The 22398-nt window shown below is 38.7% G+C and overlaps 2 protein-coding genes across 6 annotated transcripts in view; one reads left to right on the top strand and one right to left on the bottom strand.

The window, feature by feature from the left end:
• LOC116852164 (cell growth regulator with RING finger domain protein 1-like) overlaps positions 1-20607 on the bottom strand; it is a 37285-nt gene extending 16678 nt beyond the window's left edge. Inside the window, exons 1-3 of one of the 5 annotated variants that reach the window (XM_032832236.1) lie at positions 19955-20607; positions 18230-18861; positions 14010-14167 (exon numbers count right to left, since the gene is read on the bottom strand). In XM_032832236.1, the coding sequence (XP_032688127.1) occupies positions 14010-14167; positions 18230-18327 (256 nt within the window). In that variant the 5' untranslated portion in view covers positions 18328-18861; positions 19955-20607. Of the gene's footprint in view, positions 1-14009; positions 14168-18229; positions 19423-19505; positions 19633-19954 lie in introns of those variants that run through there. The other 4 variants (XM_032832237.1, XM_032832238.1, XM_032832240.1 and 1 more) reach the window with 4 other exon arrangements.
• Positions 19729-22171, top strand: LOC116852167 (acylphosphatase-1-like). Its single transcript, XM_032832244.1, has 4 exons — positions 19729-19925; positions 20002-20018; positions 21754-21863; positions 21939-22171. The coding sequence occupies exons 1-4, from the start codon at positions 19793-19795 to the stop codon at positions 22051-22053; spliced, it is 375 nt and encodes a 124-aa protein (XP_032688135.1). The 5' UTR covers positions 19729-19792; the 3' UTR covers positions 22054-22171.
• The last annotated feature ends 227 nt before the right edge of the window (positions 22172-22398 follow it).

The raw sequence follows: 22398 nt of genomic DNA, 5'->3' as shown, positions 1-22398 counted from the left end.
AAAAAAACGAGAGAGAGAGAGAGAGAGAGAGAGAGAGAGAGAGAGAGAGAAGTCGACAGCAGAAGGAACGACAGGAGGTTCTGTTTTCCTCATTTTTCGCACTTTTCTTACGAGTCCGGTTTGCACGATCTAACAAGCGCGTTCGCCGCCGATGTGTCTTCGTCGTGCATGGCTAATATTATCCCCCTTCGCGGATTGAGCGCGGGTGTTGATCGCGCGACGAAGGAGAGAGAAAAGAGAGGCGCGAGAGAGCGGGCAGTGCGACTGGATGACCATGGAACATGAAAGTGCGTCCCACATTCGTAATCCGCGATCTGCTCTTTCGGCATGCAACATTTTTCGAGCGCGCTCGAGAGCAGGTGTTAGAGAATTGAAAAACTCTCCTATGGAAGACCCGACAGTCACGACGACGGCGACGACAATTGCCGGTCGTTCGCCGATCCGATTGCAAAACGCGACGCGAACAGGAATGCTCGTTCCACATGTCTCTCTCTCTCTCTCATTCCTATTGTTGCACAATTCTCCTTGTCGGCTAGACGGCCGGCTATTACGGTCACGTGAATTTCAACGCCGCGTGAAGCTCGTGGCTTTATTTCGATTAACGGTCCGTGCCGACACCGCAAACCGATAATGAAGCGCCCGGAGACGGATCGCGATCCACACACCTGAGCCCGCGATTCGTTAATCAGCCCGGAGCGGTTCGCCGTGAACGTCGCCGAAGTGGCGGCGAACGACTTCCGATCGCGAGCGCGCTCGATTAACGTCACCGCGAAATGACGGGGAGAAAAACACGCCGGTATGAATAGCCCGCCGGTATTCACGGTCGACTTCCTCGATAAACGCAGTCTGTTATCGATGTTGAACAAACAATACGGTTCTCCTCCGGTCACGTCTTCTCTCCTCTCCTCTCCGCTCTCCGTTCATTACCCTTCTCCTATACTTCTAACCTAGTTCTCTTATTGTCAACTTCCTCGTCCCAATCTACATTACGTACGCAAGGAGAATTTTATAGCAAATATTACTGCGCAATTTTTTAAGAGGATTTTTAGGTCGACACTCCGCAGCAATTGACCAATCCTTTCATTTAATATGAGCTACGCTGTGAGAGATGAAATACCTGAGAAATAAAAAAGATTTATTCGGTAGATGCTAATAACGTAATAGCTTGAATCTAAATTCTGATGTTTGAATAGAATAAATAATTTTTTCAAGAAAATGCGACGGCTTTGGGGAAAGAATATCTTTTTCTCATTTGAAAGAAATCTTTTCTCCATTGTAATGTGTCTTATTTCTATTGTGAAAATGTAAAAATATGTATGTTAGTACAAGTGAATATATTGTTAGCACTCATCAAGTAAATATTTCTTATTTTTTTAGATACTTCTCTCTCGTTATATTTAGATAGCCGAGAGAATTGAAAAAGAATTCAGCCGTATGTCACTAATTCTGAGTTCATTTTCAGAGACAAAAAGAATTCTTCAGAGATCAGTTCAGTGAAAAGAATTCTTTTTGCATCTAAAATTAAACTCAGAATTGGGACATACGAATGAATTTTTTTTGAATTTTCTGTGCTATCTGGGTATTTTTAAGATTAAAATGCGTAATCAAAAAATTTGCTATGTTCTTTAACAAAATAGACTTCATTGAATCTATTGGAAAGAAATTGAAAATTGGAAAGAATTTATATAAAAAAAGGAAAAAGTTATATACAATATTCTCTTTGTATACATATTCCTTCCTTTCTCTGATTCGGCATTTGGCATGATAGCTACAGGGAGAAAAATAATTTTGCTCTTTTAGCAAAATTGTCGTTGCTACTATATATTCGTAGTGACAGCAAAAAAATTTTGTTGACGTAACTAATTTTATAAATTATTCGTTATCATAGCAAAAATAGTTCCAGGATAGAAAAAATTTGTTGAGTGTATTTGTCCTAAAAATCACGTTAATTTGCTATTGATGCAAAATAATATATCCTTAGCAAATTTATTTGCTATCGAAGCAAAACTGCTATAAATATAAATCCATCATAGTTCTTATAACAAAATATTTTTTAGATTCAGCAAATTATATCCAGCAAATAATGATTAGTACTCTTAGCAAATCTTTTTGCTGTCCACATAATAACGAAAAGATTTTGCTAGACCAGCAGAAAATTTGCTGGGCCAGCAAATTATTTGTCTCCGTGTAGGCTATATCTTCATTGTCGCAAAAATATTCCATTGCTTCGAAAGAACATTATCTTGAAGCCGAATCTTATCCCGCTTTATCGCATATTATTCTACTTCAAAACCTACCATACGCGTTCGTACGTATAAATAAAAAAAAAAAAGTTTATCCCTGTACTATTAGAAGCATAGCAAAATTGGAAAGAATTTATGTAAAAAAAAGGAAGTTATATACAATATTTCTGTATTGTTGTCGCGTATTATTCTACTTCACTACACCGTTAAAAAAGTTCTTAAAAATAACAACATTTTAATAAATGTTATTAAAAAGTAAATAAATTTAAGAATTTGATATTAAAATTAATAATAGTGAAGATTTTCATAATATTAGGATTATTAGTTATAAATTAGTTATAATTTTCATATTTCTTATGAAATCTAATATTTTATATTCCATTATTTTCTTATTAAATTCCATATTAAATTATGAAATATTATAACATATTATGATATATTAGAATAATTTTTCTAATATATCATAAATATGAAACTGTTTCGGTCATGTGGCTTGAAAAATTCAGCTTGCAAAGCATTGTAGCCTTTATCGAGACTTCAACGGAGCTATCCAGAAGTCTATTTTTCATAATAGCATTTCAAAATTATTATAAAAACATCATGAAAAGTATAAATCTGATTATGATTTTTCATAACTATGGAGTTATTAAATATAATATTAATTTTACTATTACTTTTTATACAACATAGTTATGTAAAAAAAACTTCACATCCCAGTTACTAAATTTAATAGGAATTTTTCTAACAGTGTACCTACCACGTTCGTTCTGACGTATAAATAAGAAAAAAACATTCTAGAGACGAATGCCACTACGTTAACGCGGATTCGGCTTGCTCGGTCGGACTCGGCCGACGCACAATTGATCTTTAGGTGTGAGGATATGCAAATTGCACGGCCAGGCGAAAGTACCCGGGAGAATCATATCCACGAAATGTCGACACGACGCGAGCCGCGAGTTTCGCGCATCTCTCGCGCGCGCGGGCTCGGGCGCGTTTCGCAAAGGCGCCCGGTCTTAATGTCAAGTTTAACGACGGGCGTGTGTACGCGCGGCGGCGGCGCCGCGATTTCGCAAAATCAACGACGGCGCTCCCGCGAAATCGCCAAATTATCGAAGGTGCCCCGCGAGAGATCGCGTCGTTCGATCCTCGCCGCGATATCGGCACTTCGGCGGGGGCACGCGCGAATTGCGAAAGGTGGTTGATCGCGCGCGAGCTAGAGAAGATCTCGGATCCTGCGTTGCGCCACACACACTGCCGGCCCCGCTCGATTACGCAACTTGCGTAAGCTGGTGCGTAACCCACCGCGCGCTAGGTTTCGCGCCGCCACCACCCGGTCGTACGCGCCGGGCTCGCGAAACACACCGTGTGTGTACCCACATAAACACGAACGTGTGTCGAAATGCTCGTCATTATTTTCTGCTTAACCCGGCCCCTCGTTCCATGCCGAGAGCCGGCAAAACACTAACCCTGGGCAAATATGATAAAAAGGGGCTTCTGTCCGTGCGGATTTCGCAGGCATTTATTGCCGACGGCGACACATCGGTGACGTTCTCACGATTCAAAAACGTGAGAATAATGTGATTCACAAAAGAGAAAAAAGACGCCGTGTACGTATCAAAGAAAAGTACCAGATAAAAAATACCAAAACAAAAAATATCTAACAAAAAAGATCAAAAGCAAACGAAAAGTACATGTTAATTTAAACAAAGTGCAGATGTTTTAAATTAATTTAATTCAAAAAAGAAATGAGATTAATATAATTAACCAAGTACGTGTATATGTGTAAGTATTTATCATATAATTGTGTGATATCATAATGTTCAGATATTTTGAATAAGAAAAAAAATTTTTTTTAATCAATTATGTCTTATGTCAGTGTCTTATGTCAATTTGTTGTTTTCTATATCTATAGTTGGGGCATACCATCCCTAGTAACATATATTAGTTTCACATACGTTTTCTAAACGTATATACTATTGGTGGCGTTCTCACGATTCAAAAACGTGAGAATAATGTAATTCACAAAAGAGAAAAAAGACGCCGAGTACGTATCAAAGAAAAGTACCAGATAAAAAATACCAAAACAAAAAATATCTAACAAAAAAGATCAAAAGCAAACGAAAAGTACATGTTAATTTAAACAAAGTGCAGGTGTTTTAAATTAATTTAATTCAAAAAAGAAATAAGATCAATATAATTAACCAAGTACGTGTATATGTGTAAGTATTTATCATATAAGTAATTGTGTGATATCATAATGTTCAGATATTTTGAAGAAAAAAATTTTTTTTTAATCAATTATGTCTTATGTCAGTGTCTTATGTCAATTTGTTGTTTTCTATATCTATAGTTGGGGCACATCATCCCTAGTAACATATATTAGTTTCACATACGTTTTCTAAACGTATATACTATTGGTGGCGTTCTCACGATTCAAAAACGTGAGAATAATGTAATTCACAAAAGAGAAAAAAGACGCCGAGTACGTATCAAAGAAAAGTACGATAAAAAATACCAAAACAAAAAATATCTAACAAAAAAGATCAAAAGCAAACGAAAAGTACATGTTAATTTAAACAAAGTGCAGATGTTTTAAATTAATTTAATTAAAAAAAGAAATAAGATCAATATAATTAACCAAGTACGTGTATATGTGTAAGTATTTATCATATAAGTAATTGTGTGATATCATAATGTTCAGATATTTTGAAGAAAAAAATTTTTTTTTAATCAATTATGTCTTATGTCAGTGTCTTATGTCAATTTGTTGTTTTCTATATCTATAGTTGGGGCACATCACCCCTAATAACATATATTAGTTTCACATACGTTTTCTAAACGTATATACTATTGGTGGCGTTCTCACGATTCAAAAACGTGAGAATAATGTAATTCACAAAAGAGAAAAAAGACGCCGAGTACGTATCAAAGAAAAGTACCAGATAAAAAATACCAAAACAAAAAATATCTAACAAAAAAGATCAAAAGCAAACGAAAAGTACATGTTAATTTAAACAAAGTGCAGATGTTTTAAATTAATTTAATTAAAAAAAGAAATGAGATCAATATAATTAACCAAGTACGTGTATATGTGTAAGTATTTATCATATAAGTAATTGTGTGATATCATAATGTTTAGATATTTTGAATAAAAAAAAAAATTTTTTTTAATCAATTATGTCTTATGTCAATTTGTTGTTTTCTATATCTATAGTTGGGGTACATCATCCCTAGTAACGTATATTAGTTTCACATACGTTTTCTAAACGTATATACTATTGGTGGCGTTCTCACGATTCAAAAACGTGAGAATAACGCAATGCCATAGACACGTATGTGGATCGGCCAGTGTATCAGCGTGAAATGCAAATGTGAAAGCTAACATAGCACATCGGGATATCGTATCTTGTGAATACACAGAAAGATACACACTATTCAAGTGAATGTTATTTCGCGGAAAAAAAGATCTGGTCGGGTTAAGCAAATTTCTGGCCGAACGAACTACAAACACTCCGTTGCGGATATCAAAATTCTGTTCGAGTTAACAAGACTTCTGATTGAAGAGGAAAGGATAAAAAGGATAACGCGTTAAGTAAAAAAAAGGGAACTGGTAGAAAGTGTTCTAGTAAAGCGAATAAATTCTGTTGAGTACACGATAAATGCGTGCGAGCTTTTCTCAAATTTATCATGAATATATTTAACTATTATGAAGGAAATTTTTTGTTGAAGATAATCAAGAGAAAAAAAGAAAACTGACAAGTAAACTTACCCAAGTGTTATACTCCGATTTTGATAAGCTTTTAATATGCTGTAATTTAGGTCTAAATAAGAGACACATATTGTTTTATACGTGCCCATACGACCGGTAAGAGGGTGAAACACCCTCTTAAAAAAAAATCGGATTTAATATTTCTGAGCGAATATTATCAGAATAATACAAAAGAAAGTTTCAAATAAAAGTTTTATGGGTTTTAATGAGCTTTATAACAATGCACTTAGATTTTTCGAATATCATTTTTTCCGAAATCTCTTTTTCCCTCCTTAATCTTGTGAAATCTGAATGCATTGTTATAAAGCTCATTAAAACCCATAAAACTTTTTTTGTATTATTTACCGTTCCGATAATATTCGCTCAGAAATATTAAAACCGATTTTTTTCAAGAGGATGTTTCACTCTTTTACTGGCCGTATAGACACGTAAAAAATAATATGTGTCTCTTATTTAGACCTGTAAAATCTGAATGCATTGTTAAAAAAGCTCACTAAAACCCATAAAACTTTTATTTGAAACTTTTTTTGTATTATTTACCGTTCCGATAATATTCGCTCAGAAATATTAAAACCGATTTTTTTCAAGAGGATGTTTCACTCTTTTACTGGCCGTATAGACACGTAAAAAATAATATGTGTCTCTTATTTAGACCTGTAAAATCTGAATGCATTGTTAAAAAAGCTCACTAAAACCCATAAAACTTTTATTTGAAACTTTTTTTGTATTATTTACCGTTCCGATAATATTCGCTCAGAAATATTAAAACCGATTTTTTTCAAGAGGATGTTTCACTCTTTTACTGGCCGTATAGACACGTATAAAACAATATGTGTCTCTTATTTAGACCTATACTACAGCATGTTAAAAGCTTATAAAAGTCGGAATGTAACACTTGGATAGGTTTACTTGTGAGTGATCGCTTTGTCTTAGCAGCAGAATGATGTTTTTTTGCGTGTACGCTCGGTCACGAGTGGGCTCTAATTGGCGGTTTTCATTGCCTCCGAGATCGTCGTTCTCTATTGTGAAAACAGCTTCAGAGATTCAAGTCTCGCTCATAGCTTTGTCGGGAAGATATCGTTAGTTCGAGTGTGCATAACAATATTACGCGTTGCCGTAATTAAAAACATTGCTGTGTCACGCGCTCATCTTTCTCTTTATTACACACTTCTTGCCTTTCCCTTATACGATCACTAACGTAATTCTCGAATTCAGCGTTACACATCGATACGCTCGACGACTTTCCTCTGACCCACTCTTACCACGAATTCACAAATAAAAGGAGAATAAACTTTTATTCTCCCTCGTCGCGAGCCAAATTGTACAAAGAATTTTGCATCTACACACAGAAAACGATAGAATGATTCACACTTGTCATTTCTGCTTGAACTAAATTTCTCCATTGCGTGACTGTTTAAGCCGATACATTTTTATCGCGAGCTTATCGCAAAAATGCCTCTTCGTTTAATTAACACTGCTTCTCAAGTGAGTCATGATGAAGAAATACATATGCTATCGTTCATTTAGACAGGTTAATTGATAAACCACCGATAACTAAGCCGTTCCACTTCCGACTTAGGTTCTAACGGTGATAAGCTTTACACGTAATCAGTCACCTCGTATCGAGACATTCCTCGTTGTATCGAAAAACACGAAAAAAAAATTCCTTCGTATCGAAGAAAAAATCGCGTTGGCGTCAGATTTCCTTCTTCCGATTGCCTCCGTGCGTTTATATCGACCCGACCTTAGTTACTACGTAGGATTTAATTCTTAAATGTCGCGGGAAGATTGCCAGAGGACAATATACACGATTCGCAAAACTGCAACAATAAATGGACTGTAAGAGGCGAATTGCATTCTTGTTAGCATTGACTTAATAAATCTTGCAAAGTATATCGGATACTCTAAATTTCTTGGATTGGAATTCCACTCGAAAAACAGAGTGACCATCGAGGCACTCGAATACGAGTGATTTTTCACTCATGGAATACATTTTATGAATCGTCGAATGAATATCTTCACTGCAAACTGAAGAGTGAATCTGATGTGCTCCTCGCAGATATTCACTTCGATCGACTGAAACGTTTGCTCAAATCAAATTAAAATTCACTTTAAGACTCCTGACTCCTCGCATTGTCTATCTCTTTTTAATGACGTCAGAAGCGAGAAAATGCATGCTAAAAATTCTTGCGAAATACGTTGAAATAAAAATAGATATCCATAAAGTAACACTTGCAATCGATTAAACAAACTTGTAAAATATTCCGTGCACTCACCTTTTGCTCTAATAATCAATAATTTATTGTAAATTAATCTGAACAGAAATAGGCGAAGAAGATGAATTGTATGTCACGTTAATTTTAGATAAATTATTGATTGTTATTGATTATTGATTGAACAAAATTATTGATTATTGATTGAACAAAAGGGAAGTGCGCGGAATATCTTTAATCACAAATTTGTTTAATCGATTGCAAGTGTTACTTTATGGATATATATTTTTATTTTAACGTATTTCGCAAGAATTTTTAGCATACATTTTCTCGTCTCTGACGTCATTAAAAAGAGATAGACAATGCGAGGGGCCAGGAGCCTTAAGCTTGAGTGCAATATTCAGTGCAAAAACTATAATTCGGCTCTTACTGTCCATTCATTGTTGGAATTTTTATTTGAATTAAACAGATTTTTCATACATAAATTGTTGCAATTGACGATTTTTGCAAAACTACCAAATTTTATTGTTGTTCCCGAATGAACGATCGATTCCTTCGTTATTCCTCCGATATAAGCTGTTATTTTTCCCCCGCGAGCTCTTCCGAACATTTCTTCGAGTACGCTGCATCGGAACGGAATTGATTTGACATTTAATCAGCGCGCCGGAGTCACAGAAATAGATCCGGCGCAATGACTGAAGGGTGACGCCAGTCAATTGAATCGTGCAAGCGCGTCATTGGCTTCGATTGCACAATTCGTCACGGCGTCCTCAAAACGCGAAACAGCGGAGGGCTCGCGTGTGCGGTTTACACGGTCACCGCGAGATCAGAATTCGAAATCATCGATCGCCCTTGATTCTCGTTTGATTCCGTGGAAGCGTGTCAGCGTGAGACGGGATCACTCTCGAGAGAGAGATATACTATCGGAGAATCAAGGAAGGCGCGTCGCCTTGGAATCGTCACGCAGAACGCTGGCAACTCGCGAGCTGAGAAATGAAATCAGGGTCGCATGCGCTCCACACCGTCTTTATCGGAGGGGAAATGCGTGTGCATCGGTGGAAAAGGACAAATAGGAGACGAAAAATACGACTGCGAATGTGGCACGTAGCCGAGCGCGTCGCAAAAGCAGATGTTTGGCGCGACGTTTGGGCCTCGCTGGGAAAGAAACAATAAAATTACATAACACGCACGATATCGAAGAGCGAGAAAGAGTGTAGATTTTATTGAGCCCTGGGAGTATCCCTATGTGTGGCTTAAGGGGACTGGAGAGTCAGATTGCCTGAAAATCGTGCTTGTTTCTTTACAATTTTTCATGACAAACTGAATCAATATGCGAAGGTGTTGTTTTGACGTGTATTTATATAACATATAAAGAGAAGAAAAATATAATTTTGATGATCAAATACTCAATATAAGTGTATGGTACATGCAGTTAAAATATATTTCGTTTTGCTTTTCAAGGTCGTCATTTTGCAGTAATATCTTGACTCTCGGTGGTTCAATTAAGCTCAGTTTTAGGTAGAAAATTTGCGTAAGCTTGTTATCGTTATCGTGTGAACCACTATAATAGAAATTGAGTAAAAGTTAACAAAATTGCAAATATCTTAATGGAGTATTATTAAATTTTCAGTTCTTTTACAGTAAAAAAATTAATATTTCAAAATTAAATATTTTCACGAGTTTGTCAGTGGTTCACACGATAATGGCAAGCTTGCGGAAATTTTCTACCTAAAATTCAACTTAATTGAACCACCGAGAGTCAAGATATTACTGCAAAATGACGACTTTGAAAAGAAAAACGAAATATATATTAACTGCATGTACCATACACTTATATATTGTATAAATACACGTCAAAATAACACTTTCGCATATTCATTTAGTTTGTCACAAAAAATTGTGAAAGAACAAACACGATTTTCAGGCAATCTGACCCTCCAAGTCCCCTAAAGGGGATGCTGGAGTCAATGACAAACTCGTACAATGCCGATAATGCAGAGACAATTGTCGCTAACATAATCACGCTGTTCTCTTTGTATTTCTTGTATATACAAAATTTACATAAATGTGTGTTGCTTTGTTTTACCATATTTAACGGAAAACCTAATCATATATGTATAGAAATATTTCTGCAAATATTTTTCGATATTCTTAAACTTCCAAATGCAGATGCGAAGGTAGAGCAATATTCTTAAAAATTTTTCTGTTTGGAGCATCCACATTTTCGATATATGTACAAGCTGCGGAACTTTTGGATTAGGCAAATATTACATTAACTAATAGGTTGAGATTTTGCATTAAAACTTATTTGTTCGTTTTCGTCATATATCGAGCAATGCTTCTATTTATTTTTACACGTACGTTCATTGCGTAAAAACACTTGTAATTCTGTCTAACCAATACGACGTAAACTTTGCAGAAAAATGTCAGTCAGTTTTATCGGTAGTTTTCAGCTTCAGCGTCCCCTTAAATGATACAAAAATAAAAATGAATTAAAAGCTTAAGTAACACGAGAATGAAAATAACTGCTAAATTCGAAATTTAAAGAGAAGAGTGAGAATTATAACCAGAATTATAAACAAGAATGATCAGCTTAGAAATTCTTTAAACGTAGGAATAGATTCGCACACAGAGTTCATAACGATTACTAACTCTAGAAAGACAGAGAAAAGAGAGGGAGAAAAGAAGCCTATTGTATCGCGAAAGAAGACGAGTCGCGATCAATAGTTGATAAAAGTCAAACGAGTCTCGCGGTGACCCGACTATACACGCGGTCAAGGTGGCGGTTTCGTAATTCACCTGGGCGCCTTCGCACCCGGCATGCCAATTACACGGCGACGCTCTCGTCTTTTTCTTGTTACGCGTCGAGATAACCCACTTTCCGAACGAACAGTCGCCGCCGCCGTGTTACCGGTCGGGTGGCGACGGCGACACGCGGATTTCTTTTACTTCAGTTTCCTCTTTTTTTTTCTTTTATTCCAGCTAATTAGCTCCTAACCCTCGGCGACGGCTGGCTGGCTGGGCAACCTTTAACCAGACTCAACCTTCACCCGGAGATTTCTCTTCGGCGCGCGCGCGCGCGCGCACGTAACTCGAATTTTCTAGCAACTTATCCGGCCGCTCGGTATTTGTCATTTCTTTCTTTCGGTAAACATTACGGTCATAGACGCCGCGACAGTGACGAAACGCGCCGCGAGAGATATTGTGGTAAATGTTGTTTAAGTGCGCCGGTTGTTGCGTGTGCGAATTCTATCAGCGTGAAAAGGCCTGTCCGAGGAAAGGCGAGGACCACACGCGAAAGCGCTCTACGAGACGGTCCCGTGTGTACAATCTCGACTCAATTCTTTGTATTCGTGAGTTTATAACTCGCGAAAAAGGACTGACGAGAAAAAAGTTGCTAAAAGCGTTGCGTGCACACGAAAAAATATTCTACTGCGTCTATTCAGTTCCTTATCTTTCTCTTTAGTACAACAGTTGTCTTCAGCAAAAGAATGTCTTCCTGATAACAGTCTTTAAATATATTCATTAGACATTTTAGAAAAGTTAACTCTCTTAACTCATTAACACCCAAATGTGCTGAAATTTTATGTTAATTTGAGCCATTTATTTTACTACGGAAATGAGGTCTGTTGTTTATAAAAAGTACCATTCCTACCAATTTCGATGCCGCTCTATTGAATAGCGTTGAGAAAATTAAAAAAAAATCGAAGTTTATGCAAAATTTTTGCAAAATAAAATTAAAAAATATTTTTAGGGTTATTTTTTTTTCCGCTATTTTCCCCATAAAAACGTGCTAGTATCGCTCGAAAAGTGTATAAAACGTGTTCCCAATACTTTAACTAAAAAAATATGCCATGGGTATTTTTTTTCAACAAACATAGCGGTACCAAAATAGCGGTCGACTTGAAGCGTTTAATTCGAATTTTCGTTTATATTTGGTTATCGAAATTGTTTTAGGGTCAGTATTATTACAAAATTACATAGCAATTTATATAGTAATTACATAGTAAAACAATTTCGATAATAAAATATAAACGAAAATTTGAATTAAACGCTTCAAATCGACCGCCATTTTGGTAAAGCCATGTTTGTTGAAAAAAAATGGCATATTTTTTTAAGTTAAAGTATTGGAAACGTTTTATACACTTTTCCGAGCGATACTAACACATTTTTATGGGGAAAATAGCGGAAGAAGAAAAAATTAGCCCTAAAAACATTTTTTAATTTTATTTTGCAAAAATTTTGCATAATTTCGATTTTTTTTTAATTTTCTCAACGCTATTCAATAGAGCGACATCGAAATTGGTAGGAATGGTACTTTTTATAAACAGACCTCATTTTCGTAGTAAAATAAATGGCTCAAATTAACATAAAATTTCAGCACATTTGGGCGTTAATGGGTTAAGAGAGTATTAAAAAAATTAATTCCTCTTTTGAGTGCATGAGCTTTTCTAAAATGTCTAATGAGTATATTTAAAGACTGTTATCAGGAAGATATTTTTTTGCTGAAGACAACTGTTGTACATTTTTATGGAGAAAATAGCGGAAGAAGAAAAAATTAGTCCTAAAACATGCGTTTTTTTATTTTATTTTGCAATAATTTTGCATAAATTGCATATTTTCTTTAAATTTTCTCAACGCTATTCGATAGAGCGAAATCGAAATTAGTAGGAATCATATTCTTTATAAAGAACAGACCTCATTTCCGTAGTAAAATAAATGGCTCAAATCAACGTAAAATTTCAGCGCATTTGGACGTTAAAGTGAATCAGTGAAACATCATTGAAAGCAGTAAATATATATTGATTTGCAGCTATAAGTACAGCACTGAAACTGCTCAGTGTTATAGTTATAACTGATATCAGTGACTATTCACTGATTCACTTTAAAAGAGTAGGATATTATGCAACTTTACCAAAGAAAAAGTTGATTCGATCTTATTTGTAACAAGCAAACCGAATTTTTGGTTCAATTTAATATTCTTCATTAAAATGTTAAACTTACTAGAATTCAAGAAGTATTTTAAATAAATTATATGCTCATTGATGAAATTATGTTGTTTATGTGTCATTTGTGTTTCTGAGCAATTATCAAGTAAAAAGAGAAAGGAGAATAGTATAGATTACAGAACATTTCAAAATGCTTCAAAATATCTGATGCTTTTCTGAAATTTAAATTTCAGAAATTTCTGAAATAGAAATTTCTTTTTTAATTATTAATTTTTCATTAGATTCGATTGATCAACAGTCGAGGCGGCGAGCGGATCTAACACTGAGAGAAAAATCTGATATCTGATGCTTCAAAAATCCCCTTAGTTTCCCTCAAAAATCCCCTTAGTTTCCCCCAAAGAAGAGAACATGTATGCCCAAAGTGACGCTAGCGACGCTAGTTGTTCATTTGGAAAAAGAAGTCGACATTTTAATGAGAGATATGCGATTGAAACGATACGAGGAGCCTCTGGTTTCAACATATCGCTGTTCTAAAAATTTCAGGACTGCGTTCCGTTACTTAAAAGATACCTCAACGTCAGGTTATACCACAGCGATGCGCGCGTGTATTCTTGTCCCATCGAGAAAGTCCGCTGAAGTTGGCGTAGTGTTTTACGTGCGAAAACAGACCGAACAATCACGAGGATCCGTTATGGCGCACATTATCACAACACCATGCTGACTTAGCAGCTAACGCGTAAGTCACGAGTTTCGCGTGACACACACGACTGGTCGGTCTGCACGAGGCGAAATCGTAGCGACTGACGAAGGCGTAAAAGAGAGTCTCAGGACTTACCGGCGTACGTGCTCTTGAAGCTTTCGTGGAGCTTGAAGGTGAAGGGAATGTGGACCTTCATCATCTCCATCTGCGGTATTCGCGGTGTGTGCGTTATCACGCCTCCGCTGCCGCCGAACATCAGGTCGTCGCCGTGGACGCGGAGCACCATCATATTTCTGCGCAAATTAGATATTTCCTTTTTAATTATTCATTTCTTATTAGATCCTAACATCCTACACTGAGAGAAAAAACATCTACAGTCCGTGTCAGTAGTCGTTACTTGAAACTTCTCGCAAGCGAGATACCCAAATTTGAATTCAGAGTGACAGATGAAAGTTCTTCAGTTGAATCACGATTGCAGATATACTATATCATAATTCAACTGGAAAATTTGTATCTAATTCTGAAGAAAACTCTGAGTATTTCACATAAGATGAATTTTAAGCGACAACAATTAATGCGGCTTTAAAAAATGCAAAATATTTATTCGGTAGGCATTAACAACGTATTCACTTACTTATTCTAACATAAAATATTCATATAAGCACAATTGTTTATTCTACTTGAATTTATATTGAAATATGTTATCAGGTTTATTTTTTACTTTCTTCTTCTCAGTGTATATGTGAACGATCTCATGTTTCGAGATAGAATAGTCAGGCGAATTTGATAAGATAATATTAATGCTGACGAGTAATTCTCACTAAGTGATACAAAGATTTCGTTTATCTTTTGTGATTTAGCCCGAAGGATTTATTTACGCTAACTAAAAGTAGCTTAAAATCAATTTCAACGAATATATAAGGTGTTTGAATATCCAGTACAGTGGCAGTCGCTTAATCGCCGAACAACGAGGGTATTTACGCTTAGTTAATTAATCGCGCGCGCGAAGGCCAGCTCTTTTGAGAGTCGACTGGAGTTTTTTTTTTTTTTTAATCAATCGCGAACAAGAGGCGACTTGCGACCGGGAACAATCGCGAAATATAATATAATAGCTAACGCGGCGTAATTTCGATTTAACGTCTCGATGACGCGACTGTGCAAATATTAAAGCGATCGTTCACAGTTAGACGACGCGATTATCATGCAAGCGGCCTGCCGGCCGGAGCCGAGCCCGGCTGTCAGTGACCTTGCGGCCTTGAGACGCGAATACGTGCGTTTGTACAAAAAGTCAATCGACGGAATCGAGGCGAAGCGCAACCGGCAGCGACAAGGACTATTGTCCTGGCCGCCTGCTGCTTGCACAGGCGACGGTCGCGACAGCGAGACACGAGAATGCGCGTTAATTGTCGCGGCTAAAATCGGCTCCCGACAAGCCCGTCTCGTCGTCAAAGCGACGATTTCTCGCGCCGGGAGCCAATTATGTGCCCCGCCGGCGGGCATCAATGAAAAGCATGAAAGAAACGAGGCTTGACGAGAAAAAAGTGTAGGTGTGAAGAAGGAGGAAAGGAAGAGACACACCTAAAGGGGGTTAACCCTTTCAGGACGGGGGGTCGCTCGAGGAGATAATTATAAGGAAGTATTCTATGGGTTTTTGGGGTCGTTGAATCCGAATCTGAACTTACATTTTTTAAACTCTGTGATCCAATATGTCGGACCCAATATGGCGGAAAAAATGATTAATATAAATATCACTCAATTTCCGTGAAATTTAAACTATTGAATATTTACATAATTTGGCATCTTGAAAATCGTCACTTTTAATTTTATATTTTTTACTTCAAATTTGGAAAGAGCGCTCTAAAAAACCTCTACATATCAATTTTTGTGAATATCGGATCGACAGTTTCTGAAATATATGCATGAAGGTCGTAGAGCATCAAAAGATGTCTCCCGTCCTGAAATGTTTAAGGCCTAATCAACAATATGCTCTTTGCGTTTTTGTTTTCTGTCTTTTTCTGGCTTAAAGCCTGATCTAAAATATGCTCTTTGCTGTTTGCTTCTTTCTCTTCATCTCTTTCTGACTCAAATCTTAAGCTTTAAGCCAGAAAAAGATAGAAGAGAAGAAACAGAACGCAAAGAGCATATTGTAGATCAGACTTAAGCCTAATCTACAATGTGCTCTTTGCTTTCTATTTCTTGTTCTCTGTCTTTTTTTAATTTAAGGCTTAAAGCTTGATCTACAATGTTATTTGCTACTTGTTTTTTTTTTTCTTTATCTCTTTCTGACTCACACCTTAAGCCTTAAACTAAAAAAAGACAGAGAACAAGAAACAGAAAGCAAAGAGCACCTTGTAGATTAGACTTAAGGTGTGAGTCAGAAAAAACAAGGAGCAAATAACATATTGTAGATCAAGCTTTAAAACTTGATCTGCAATGTGTTATTTGCTTCTTGTTTTTTTTTATCTCTTTCTGACTCACACCTTAAGCCTTAAACTAAAAAAAAGACAGAAAACAAGAAACAGGAAGCAAAGAGCACATTGCAGATTAGACTAAAAGTTTGATATACAATATGCTCTTTGCTTTATGTTTCTGTTTATCTCTTTCTGATTTAAATCTTGATCTTGTAGTTAGAAGAAAATAAAGAATAAGAAACAGGAAGTGCGAAGAGCATATTGTAGATCAGGTTTAAAGCTTAAGGTTTGAACCAGAAAAAAATAAAGAGAAAGAAGCAAGAAGCAAAGAACACATTGTAGACCAAGCTTAAGAATCGGTCGTGACGACAGATACCTGAAATGAAGTAACGAAGGGAAAAGGGGGACACATGGCGCGTCAACGTTGTGGGATGTATTCCTCGCGAGAGTAAGAGAGATAATAGAATTCTGTTGAATAATATATCGGCGCGCAGTCGACGGCGTGCAAGAAGTGTTGGATATTGATCGATGAAAAGTCGATTCGCGTCTGAAGTAATCGGCAAATCAATAATCAAGACTGATCAATCGTCACGAATAATTTAACTAAGATGAGACTAATCGTCAATCAGAGTATAACCGATTAAGTCAAAGTTCGATCAATAATAAATATCACAAATCAATGAAATTACTTGCGATTATTTATTCAAATTCAAATTCGTCGATTAACACTGCCCCCATTCAGCAATCGTTACAATCAATCGTCACATATGTAATCATGAATAATTTAATCGATCAATAAAATTCATTATTAATCGGTGTGCAATCAATTACACCTCAATGACTTCATCAATAATGAAATTCGTCAGTCGATGAAATTGATTTTATACGCGACGACTGATCAATTTCGATCATTGACTCGCCGAATATCTTAGTCCAAGGAAATTTCAATCGATTAATGCCCGACACCGCATGCAGGTCCGCGAAAGCGGCGGGAGGAAGGAGCGGGGCGAGGGGGACAGAGGAAGGAGAGCGAGGCGGTCGCGGCGACGAGGACGACGGCGACGACTCGAGCAGGAGCACAGCTCGCGATTCAGGAGTTTCACGATTTACAAATAGTGCGACGCTTTCGACTTAGTGCCTACTTTCGAGAGAACGCGTCGCGTCGTCGAGAGGCTACCCGGTACGAGCGCACACGAAAGTGGCTGCGTCACCCGAGAAAATCGGAGAGATATTTATCGGTCGTTTCGCGAGTGCGGAACTCCGTCGTCGTCGTCGTCGTCGTCGTCGTCGTCGTCGTCGTCGTTGTCGTCATCGTCTCGGTCGATTTGACGAGGAAGTCGCGCTGTCGAATTGTGCGTGCCGGCAGCGGCGCGTCCTGTGGAATCTCACGCGCGACGCGAAGGATGCGCGGGGAAGGTCGCGATTCTGTTCGCGCGAGTTCCCCGAATACACCCCCTCACCCCGGAGAGTCCAAAATAGAAAACAACGAGGCGCTAGAGGGAAAACGCTGTTCGGAATGTTTCCGTTTTGCACGGATCGACTCTACCGTTATCTCGTATGTGCGACTTGTATGTGAGACAATCGTCGATTAATAAACACTTAACAAACATCCTGCGTCGCTCTGGTCATGCGTATCAAGGCCGATACAACGGGTTCCAATTGCGGGTATCGGCATGAAATTTAACAAGACACAGCTACCGATCGCGTGACAGAATCCACGACAGAGAGGAGAAATGTAAAAAGAAGGAAAAAAAGAGAAAAACAAACAGAAATGCGATGGCATCAACGGTAATAACAACGACGATACACACAACGGCGCGAGCTACACCAACGACCTTTTGCGTCTGTGTCTAAGAACCGCATAACGCGCACGTCCTCGTCGTGGTGGCCGCGAATGGCGCATATGCGCGAGAAGGAGTAGCCGAAGACGCGAGCTACACGTACCTCATGATAAACAGGATGACCCCGCAGAAGCATATCAGCACGGCGAGCACTGAGAAGATATTGGACAGCTCCGCCACGGACACCAGCATCGCCGTCATCGTGTCCCGCGTGTCTCGCGTCGATTCCCGCCGTCCTCACGGGTCCGCCCGTACCCGCACACATGCACGCACACACGCACGCACACACGCACGACGAGTGTATCGCGTTCTCCTCTTCCTCGCCTCCTCCTCTTCCTTCGCCGCCTTCTGTCTCTCCTCTCCGTAGCTCCGTAGCCGTGAATCGTCGGCTCTGCTTTCCACCACCTCGTCCTCGTCGTCGTCGTTATCGGCGACGTTGTTGTCGCTGATATGCTCGATCAAACGCAGGCCGACGACGCGTCCTCGCACTGACGGCAACGCTTGACGCTGTGACACGCGACGCTCGAGACGAGCGACGACGTCGTCGTCGTCAGAGGCACGAGCGCGCGCGCCGTCGACACCTCATCGACGATGTCCGCACCGCCGTTATACAACTTACGCAACCCGTACGGCAGACGACCGTCGGCAACAAGAGAAGGAGACGCGAACTCGCGCGCGTTCCGTACTCTCTGGCATAACCGCCGGTGATCGGCTGATCGGAACGCGGAGGCCAACCTGTGCAGAGGATACAATGAGAGGGAAGAAGATAGATCGTTGGTAGAACGAGTCAAGAACAAGCCGCACGCGACCGACCGACGGAGACCGACTGACTGCTCCACCGGCGCGGCGCGCGTCACTTATACGCGGCTATGTTCGCGCCGCCGATTTCCCCCACCACCGCGCGCTCCCAATGGCGACACCGTCGCCGCTTCGAATCGAATAAATCGCGAGGGATATTTTTCAAGCGTATTATCCCATTTTCAGAAGGATCCGCGAGCATACGGAAGGACAGCGAGGCACGTTCTCGGACGCGAGAATTTATGAGTTGTTTCAGCGAAAATTGAAGCAAACGGAGGCTTCTCTTCGCTTTGACGGTTCAGCGATTTTATCGCAGTGTCCGTGGCCTCCCCTGTGGGGATCAAATGACTCCACGACACACTGTTTCTACTTTTCTAGACGATTCTCTTTAAATATTATCCGGCAAAATCTCTCTCGTCCGATTTCACACCGTCGAAACGGAAGAAATTTATAGGTTAATATTCAGCCGCCTATCACGACGGTTTCCATAGACTTTGCAAACGGAGAGAAGGGATCAGGACGCGAACAAGTATTATGGCATTTCAAGGGACGATATGAGAGAAACGGTTTCCTTTACTTACGATTTCCGCGCAACGGATAATTCCACGCATCAAGCGCGATCAAACGCGATTCAACGGTCAACGCCGTTCAGGGAACTGAATGATCCTTCGTTAGCTATTCGACGCACACTGACAGTTGAATCCCGGGCGTTTGTTGGGAAAAATGCGCGTTTCCCCGCAAGTGCGAACGTCGCCAAGTTACCCTGCCAATTATTTCCGGAACATACAGCGCGCGACCCAACAAACTAGCGACATCTAACCAAACAGTCGCCGCTTGTGGGACGTCTCGATCGAGCTCCCCACGTCGAATGATTAGATTCGCGTATCTCGCGTGTTTGTCGTTCTCGTTGTTGTTCACCGGGCTGCCGCTAACGACAGCAGGAGGGACGGGGATGTCGAAGTTGGTCGCGCTGGATTTCGAAGTGTTCGGCATCGTGCAAGGTAATTAACCTCCGCTCAAAGTCGTTTACCTTGGTTACTCTCCGCTGTCGTTTATCACTTTGCCGGTGCTTTACAGGTGTATTCTTCAGGAAGGTGAGTAGAGCCCGGCGCGAGTCCAGCGAAGGTTTCGGCGATTAATCACCGGAAACGGGATCGACACTGCGCGCTCGCAAATGTCACACTGCGGGACCTTGAAACTTGTCGCCTCGCGACATCTGCCGGATAGTTGAGTCACCGCCAGTTTGCTTTACCGACCGTGGACACTCATGACTTCCCCTTTTACCGACATTCCCTTTGCGATCGACGTGTGATACTTTATAACCTTTTTTATCATGCCGTTAGAGTTGGAAACGACGAATGCGGTTGAATTTTAATCTGTACATGTTTTGTTGAGTGTGAAATCGGGAAAGAGATTTGTAATAGAATAGAGAATAGTTAATTGAAGATAGGAAAGGAAAAGGGAGTTAAAAGCCTTTCGCTACTTATCACGTAGTGACGAGGTTTTGATTTATAATGTCAGAAGAGCGAGGAAATGCTTGCCCAAAATTTCTGCAAGATACGTCGAAATAAAAAGATATATATGTTCAAAAATGATACTTACAATCGATTAAATACATTTCTAGAATACTTCAGATTTTCCTTTTGTTCTAAATAATCATAAAATTAACGAAATAAGGAAATGTAGATTGAAAAGGAAGACTTCCTAGATAACATCCCAAGGAGCGCTAATACGCGTACAATGCGCTTTAAATGTGCATTTTAATTAACATTAAAAGCGCATATTTGTCCCGCATTAAATTCGAATTTAATGCACATTATGGCAACGCATTAAAAAAAATATTTTTCGCGTTCCTTTGCTGGTATCTTGCGAATTTGTGTCTCTATAATGTTTCTGCAACATTGCATTGCAATATACAATATTGAAACAGTAATATTGCTGCAAGCGTCTGTGCTGTATGGGTTGTTCTTTCAACATTATTTTTTATTAAATCAATGACAGATCTGTAGTTGAATCAACTACAGATATTTTGTGACATCAACATTTTATTGACGTGAAGAATCTCATCTGAAAAACTTATCTGGAATCCCACTTAAGAAACCTATCTAGGAAACCTAGGCGAAATACCCAGTAGAAATCCTAAATGGGTTTTCAATTAGAATTTTTCAATAAAAAGCGCCCATTCTTATGTTTCAGTATGCATAAATTTCTTAAACTAGTATAGCCACTTTACTAAAAAGAAAAAGAACTTTAACTTTTGTACCAGTATACATCAGTTTAAGAAGTTTTACGAAAAAGAACAGATCTTTTGTAAGCAAACAATAATTTGTAGTTTGATGACTTTTGATTGAATTTTGATTTGTATGACGTAAAAAATTATTCATTCATTTTATAAAACTTGTTATTACGAAATGCGTAATAACATTAATTTGAGTGCATTTTAAACATAAAATTAATCCAGTTTCAAAGCCAATGCAGTTGAATACGCATTAAAAGCGCGTTATACACGCATCGGCGTTCTTTTGGAGCAGAGAATTTAAAAAGAATTCGAAAAGAATTTAGTCGTATGTCACCAATTCTGAGTTTATTTTCAGAAACAAAAAAAATTCTCCAGAGTTCAGTGAAAAGAATTCTTTTTGCACCTAAAAATGAACTCAAAATTGGTGACGTACGACTGAATTCTTTTTGAATTCTCTGCGCTATCTGGGTTTGTTCATTTTCGCTTCTGACGTCATCAATTAAAAGTTTCGCGGCGAGTAAACACGTTTGGAAAATAGAAAAGTGTCATACAGCAAAGATATTCTACTGACCGTTTGTTTGCGAATACAGTATACCCAAAAACGTGGTCAGGAATTGGGCTTGACAGGATGGTGCAGGAACACCCCGGACGGTACCGTCGCCGGCCACCTGCAGGGAGAGAAGAGACAAGTGGAGGAGATGTAAGAACCGTGAATAATTGATTAACGTGAATTCAGAGGAGCTTCACAGATCGTTTCTGTGTGTCGTCGTTTCAGGAAGCATTGGCTTCGTCATACCGGCAGTCCTCAGTCGCGAATCGACAAAGCGGAGTTCCGTAACGAGAAGGAGATCTCGGAGCTGTCGCTCTCGAAATTCGAAATACGGAAGTAGGAGCGATAGATCCGACGACTAAGAACAATCCGCCGACGATCTAGTAGAACCGAATTAAGTCGTCGCTCATGTGATACGTACAAGATCGTTATTTAAATAAATACAATAATAATTTATATCTAAAATTGTACCAAAATGCTCCTTACTGATTCTTGTTTTTCAGGTACCGACAACCAAAATATTATCTCTCTTATATGTGCTTCCATAACTGAAAATTGAAAAGATTTGTTTTCCTTCCAAGTACTAGGTTTGATTTATAATGTCAGAGGAGCGAGGAAATGCTTGCCCAAAATTTCTACAAGATATGTCGAAATAAAAAAATATGTACATCCAAAAATGATACTT

Source organism: Odontomachus brunneus, unplaced genomic scaffold, assembly GCF_010583005.1.
Source record: "Odontomachus brunneus isolate Ranch 3 - 2012 unplaced genomic scaffold, Obru_v1 Obru_scaffold_203, whole genome shotgun sequence".
NCBI classification, from domain to species: Eukaryota; Metazoa; Arthropoda; class Insecta; order Hymenoptera; family Formicidae; genus Odontomachus; species Odontomachus brunneus.
Note: the sequence above shows the minus strand (reverse complement) of the source record. Positions and strands in the feature narration are given on the sequence as shown.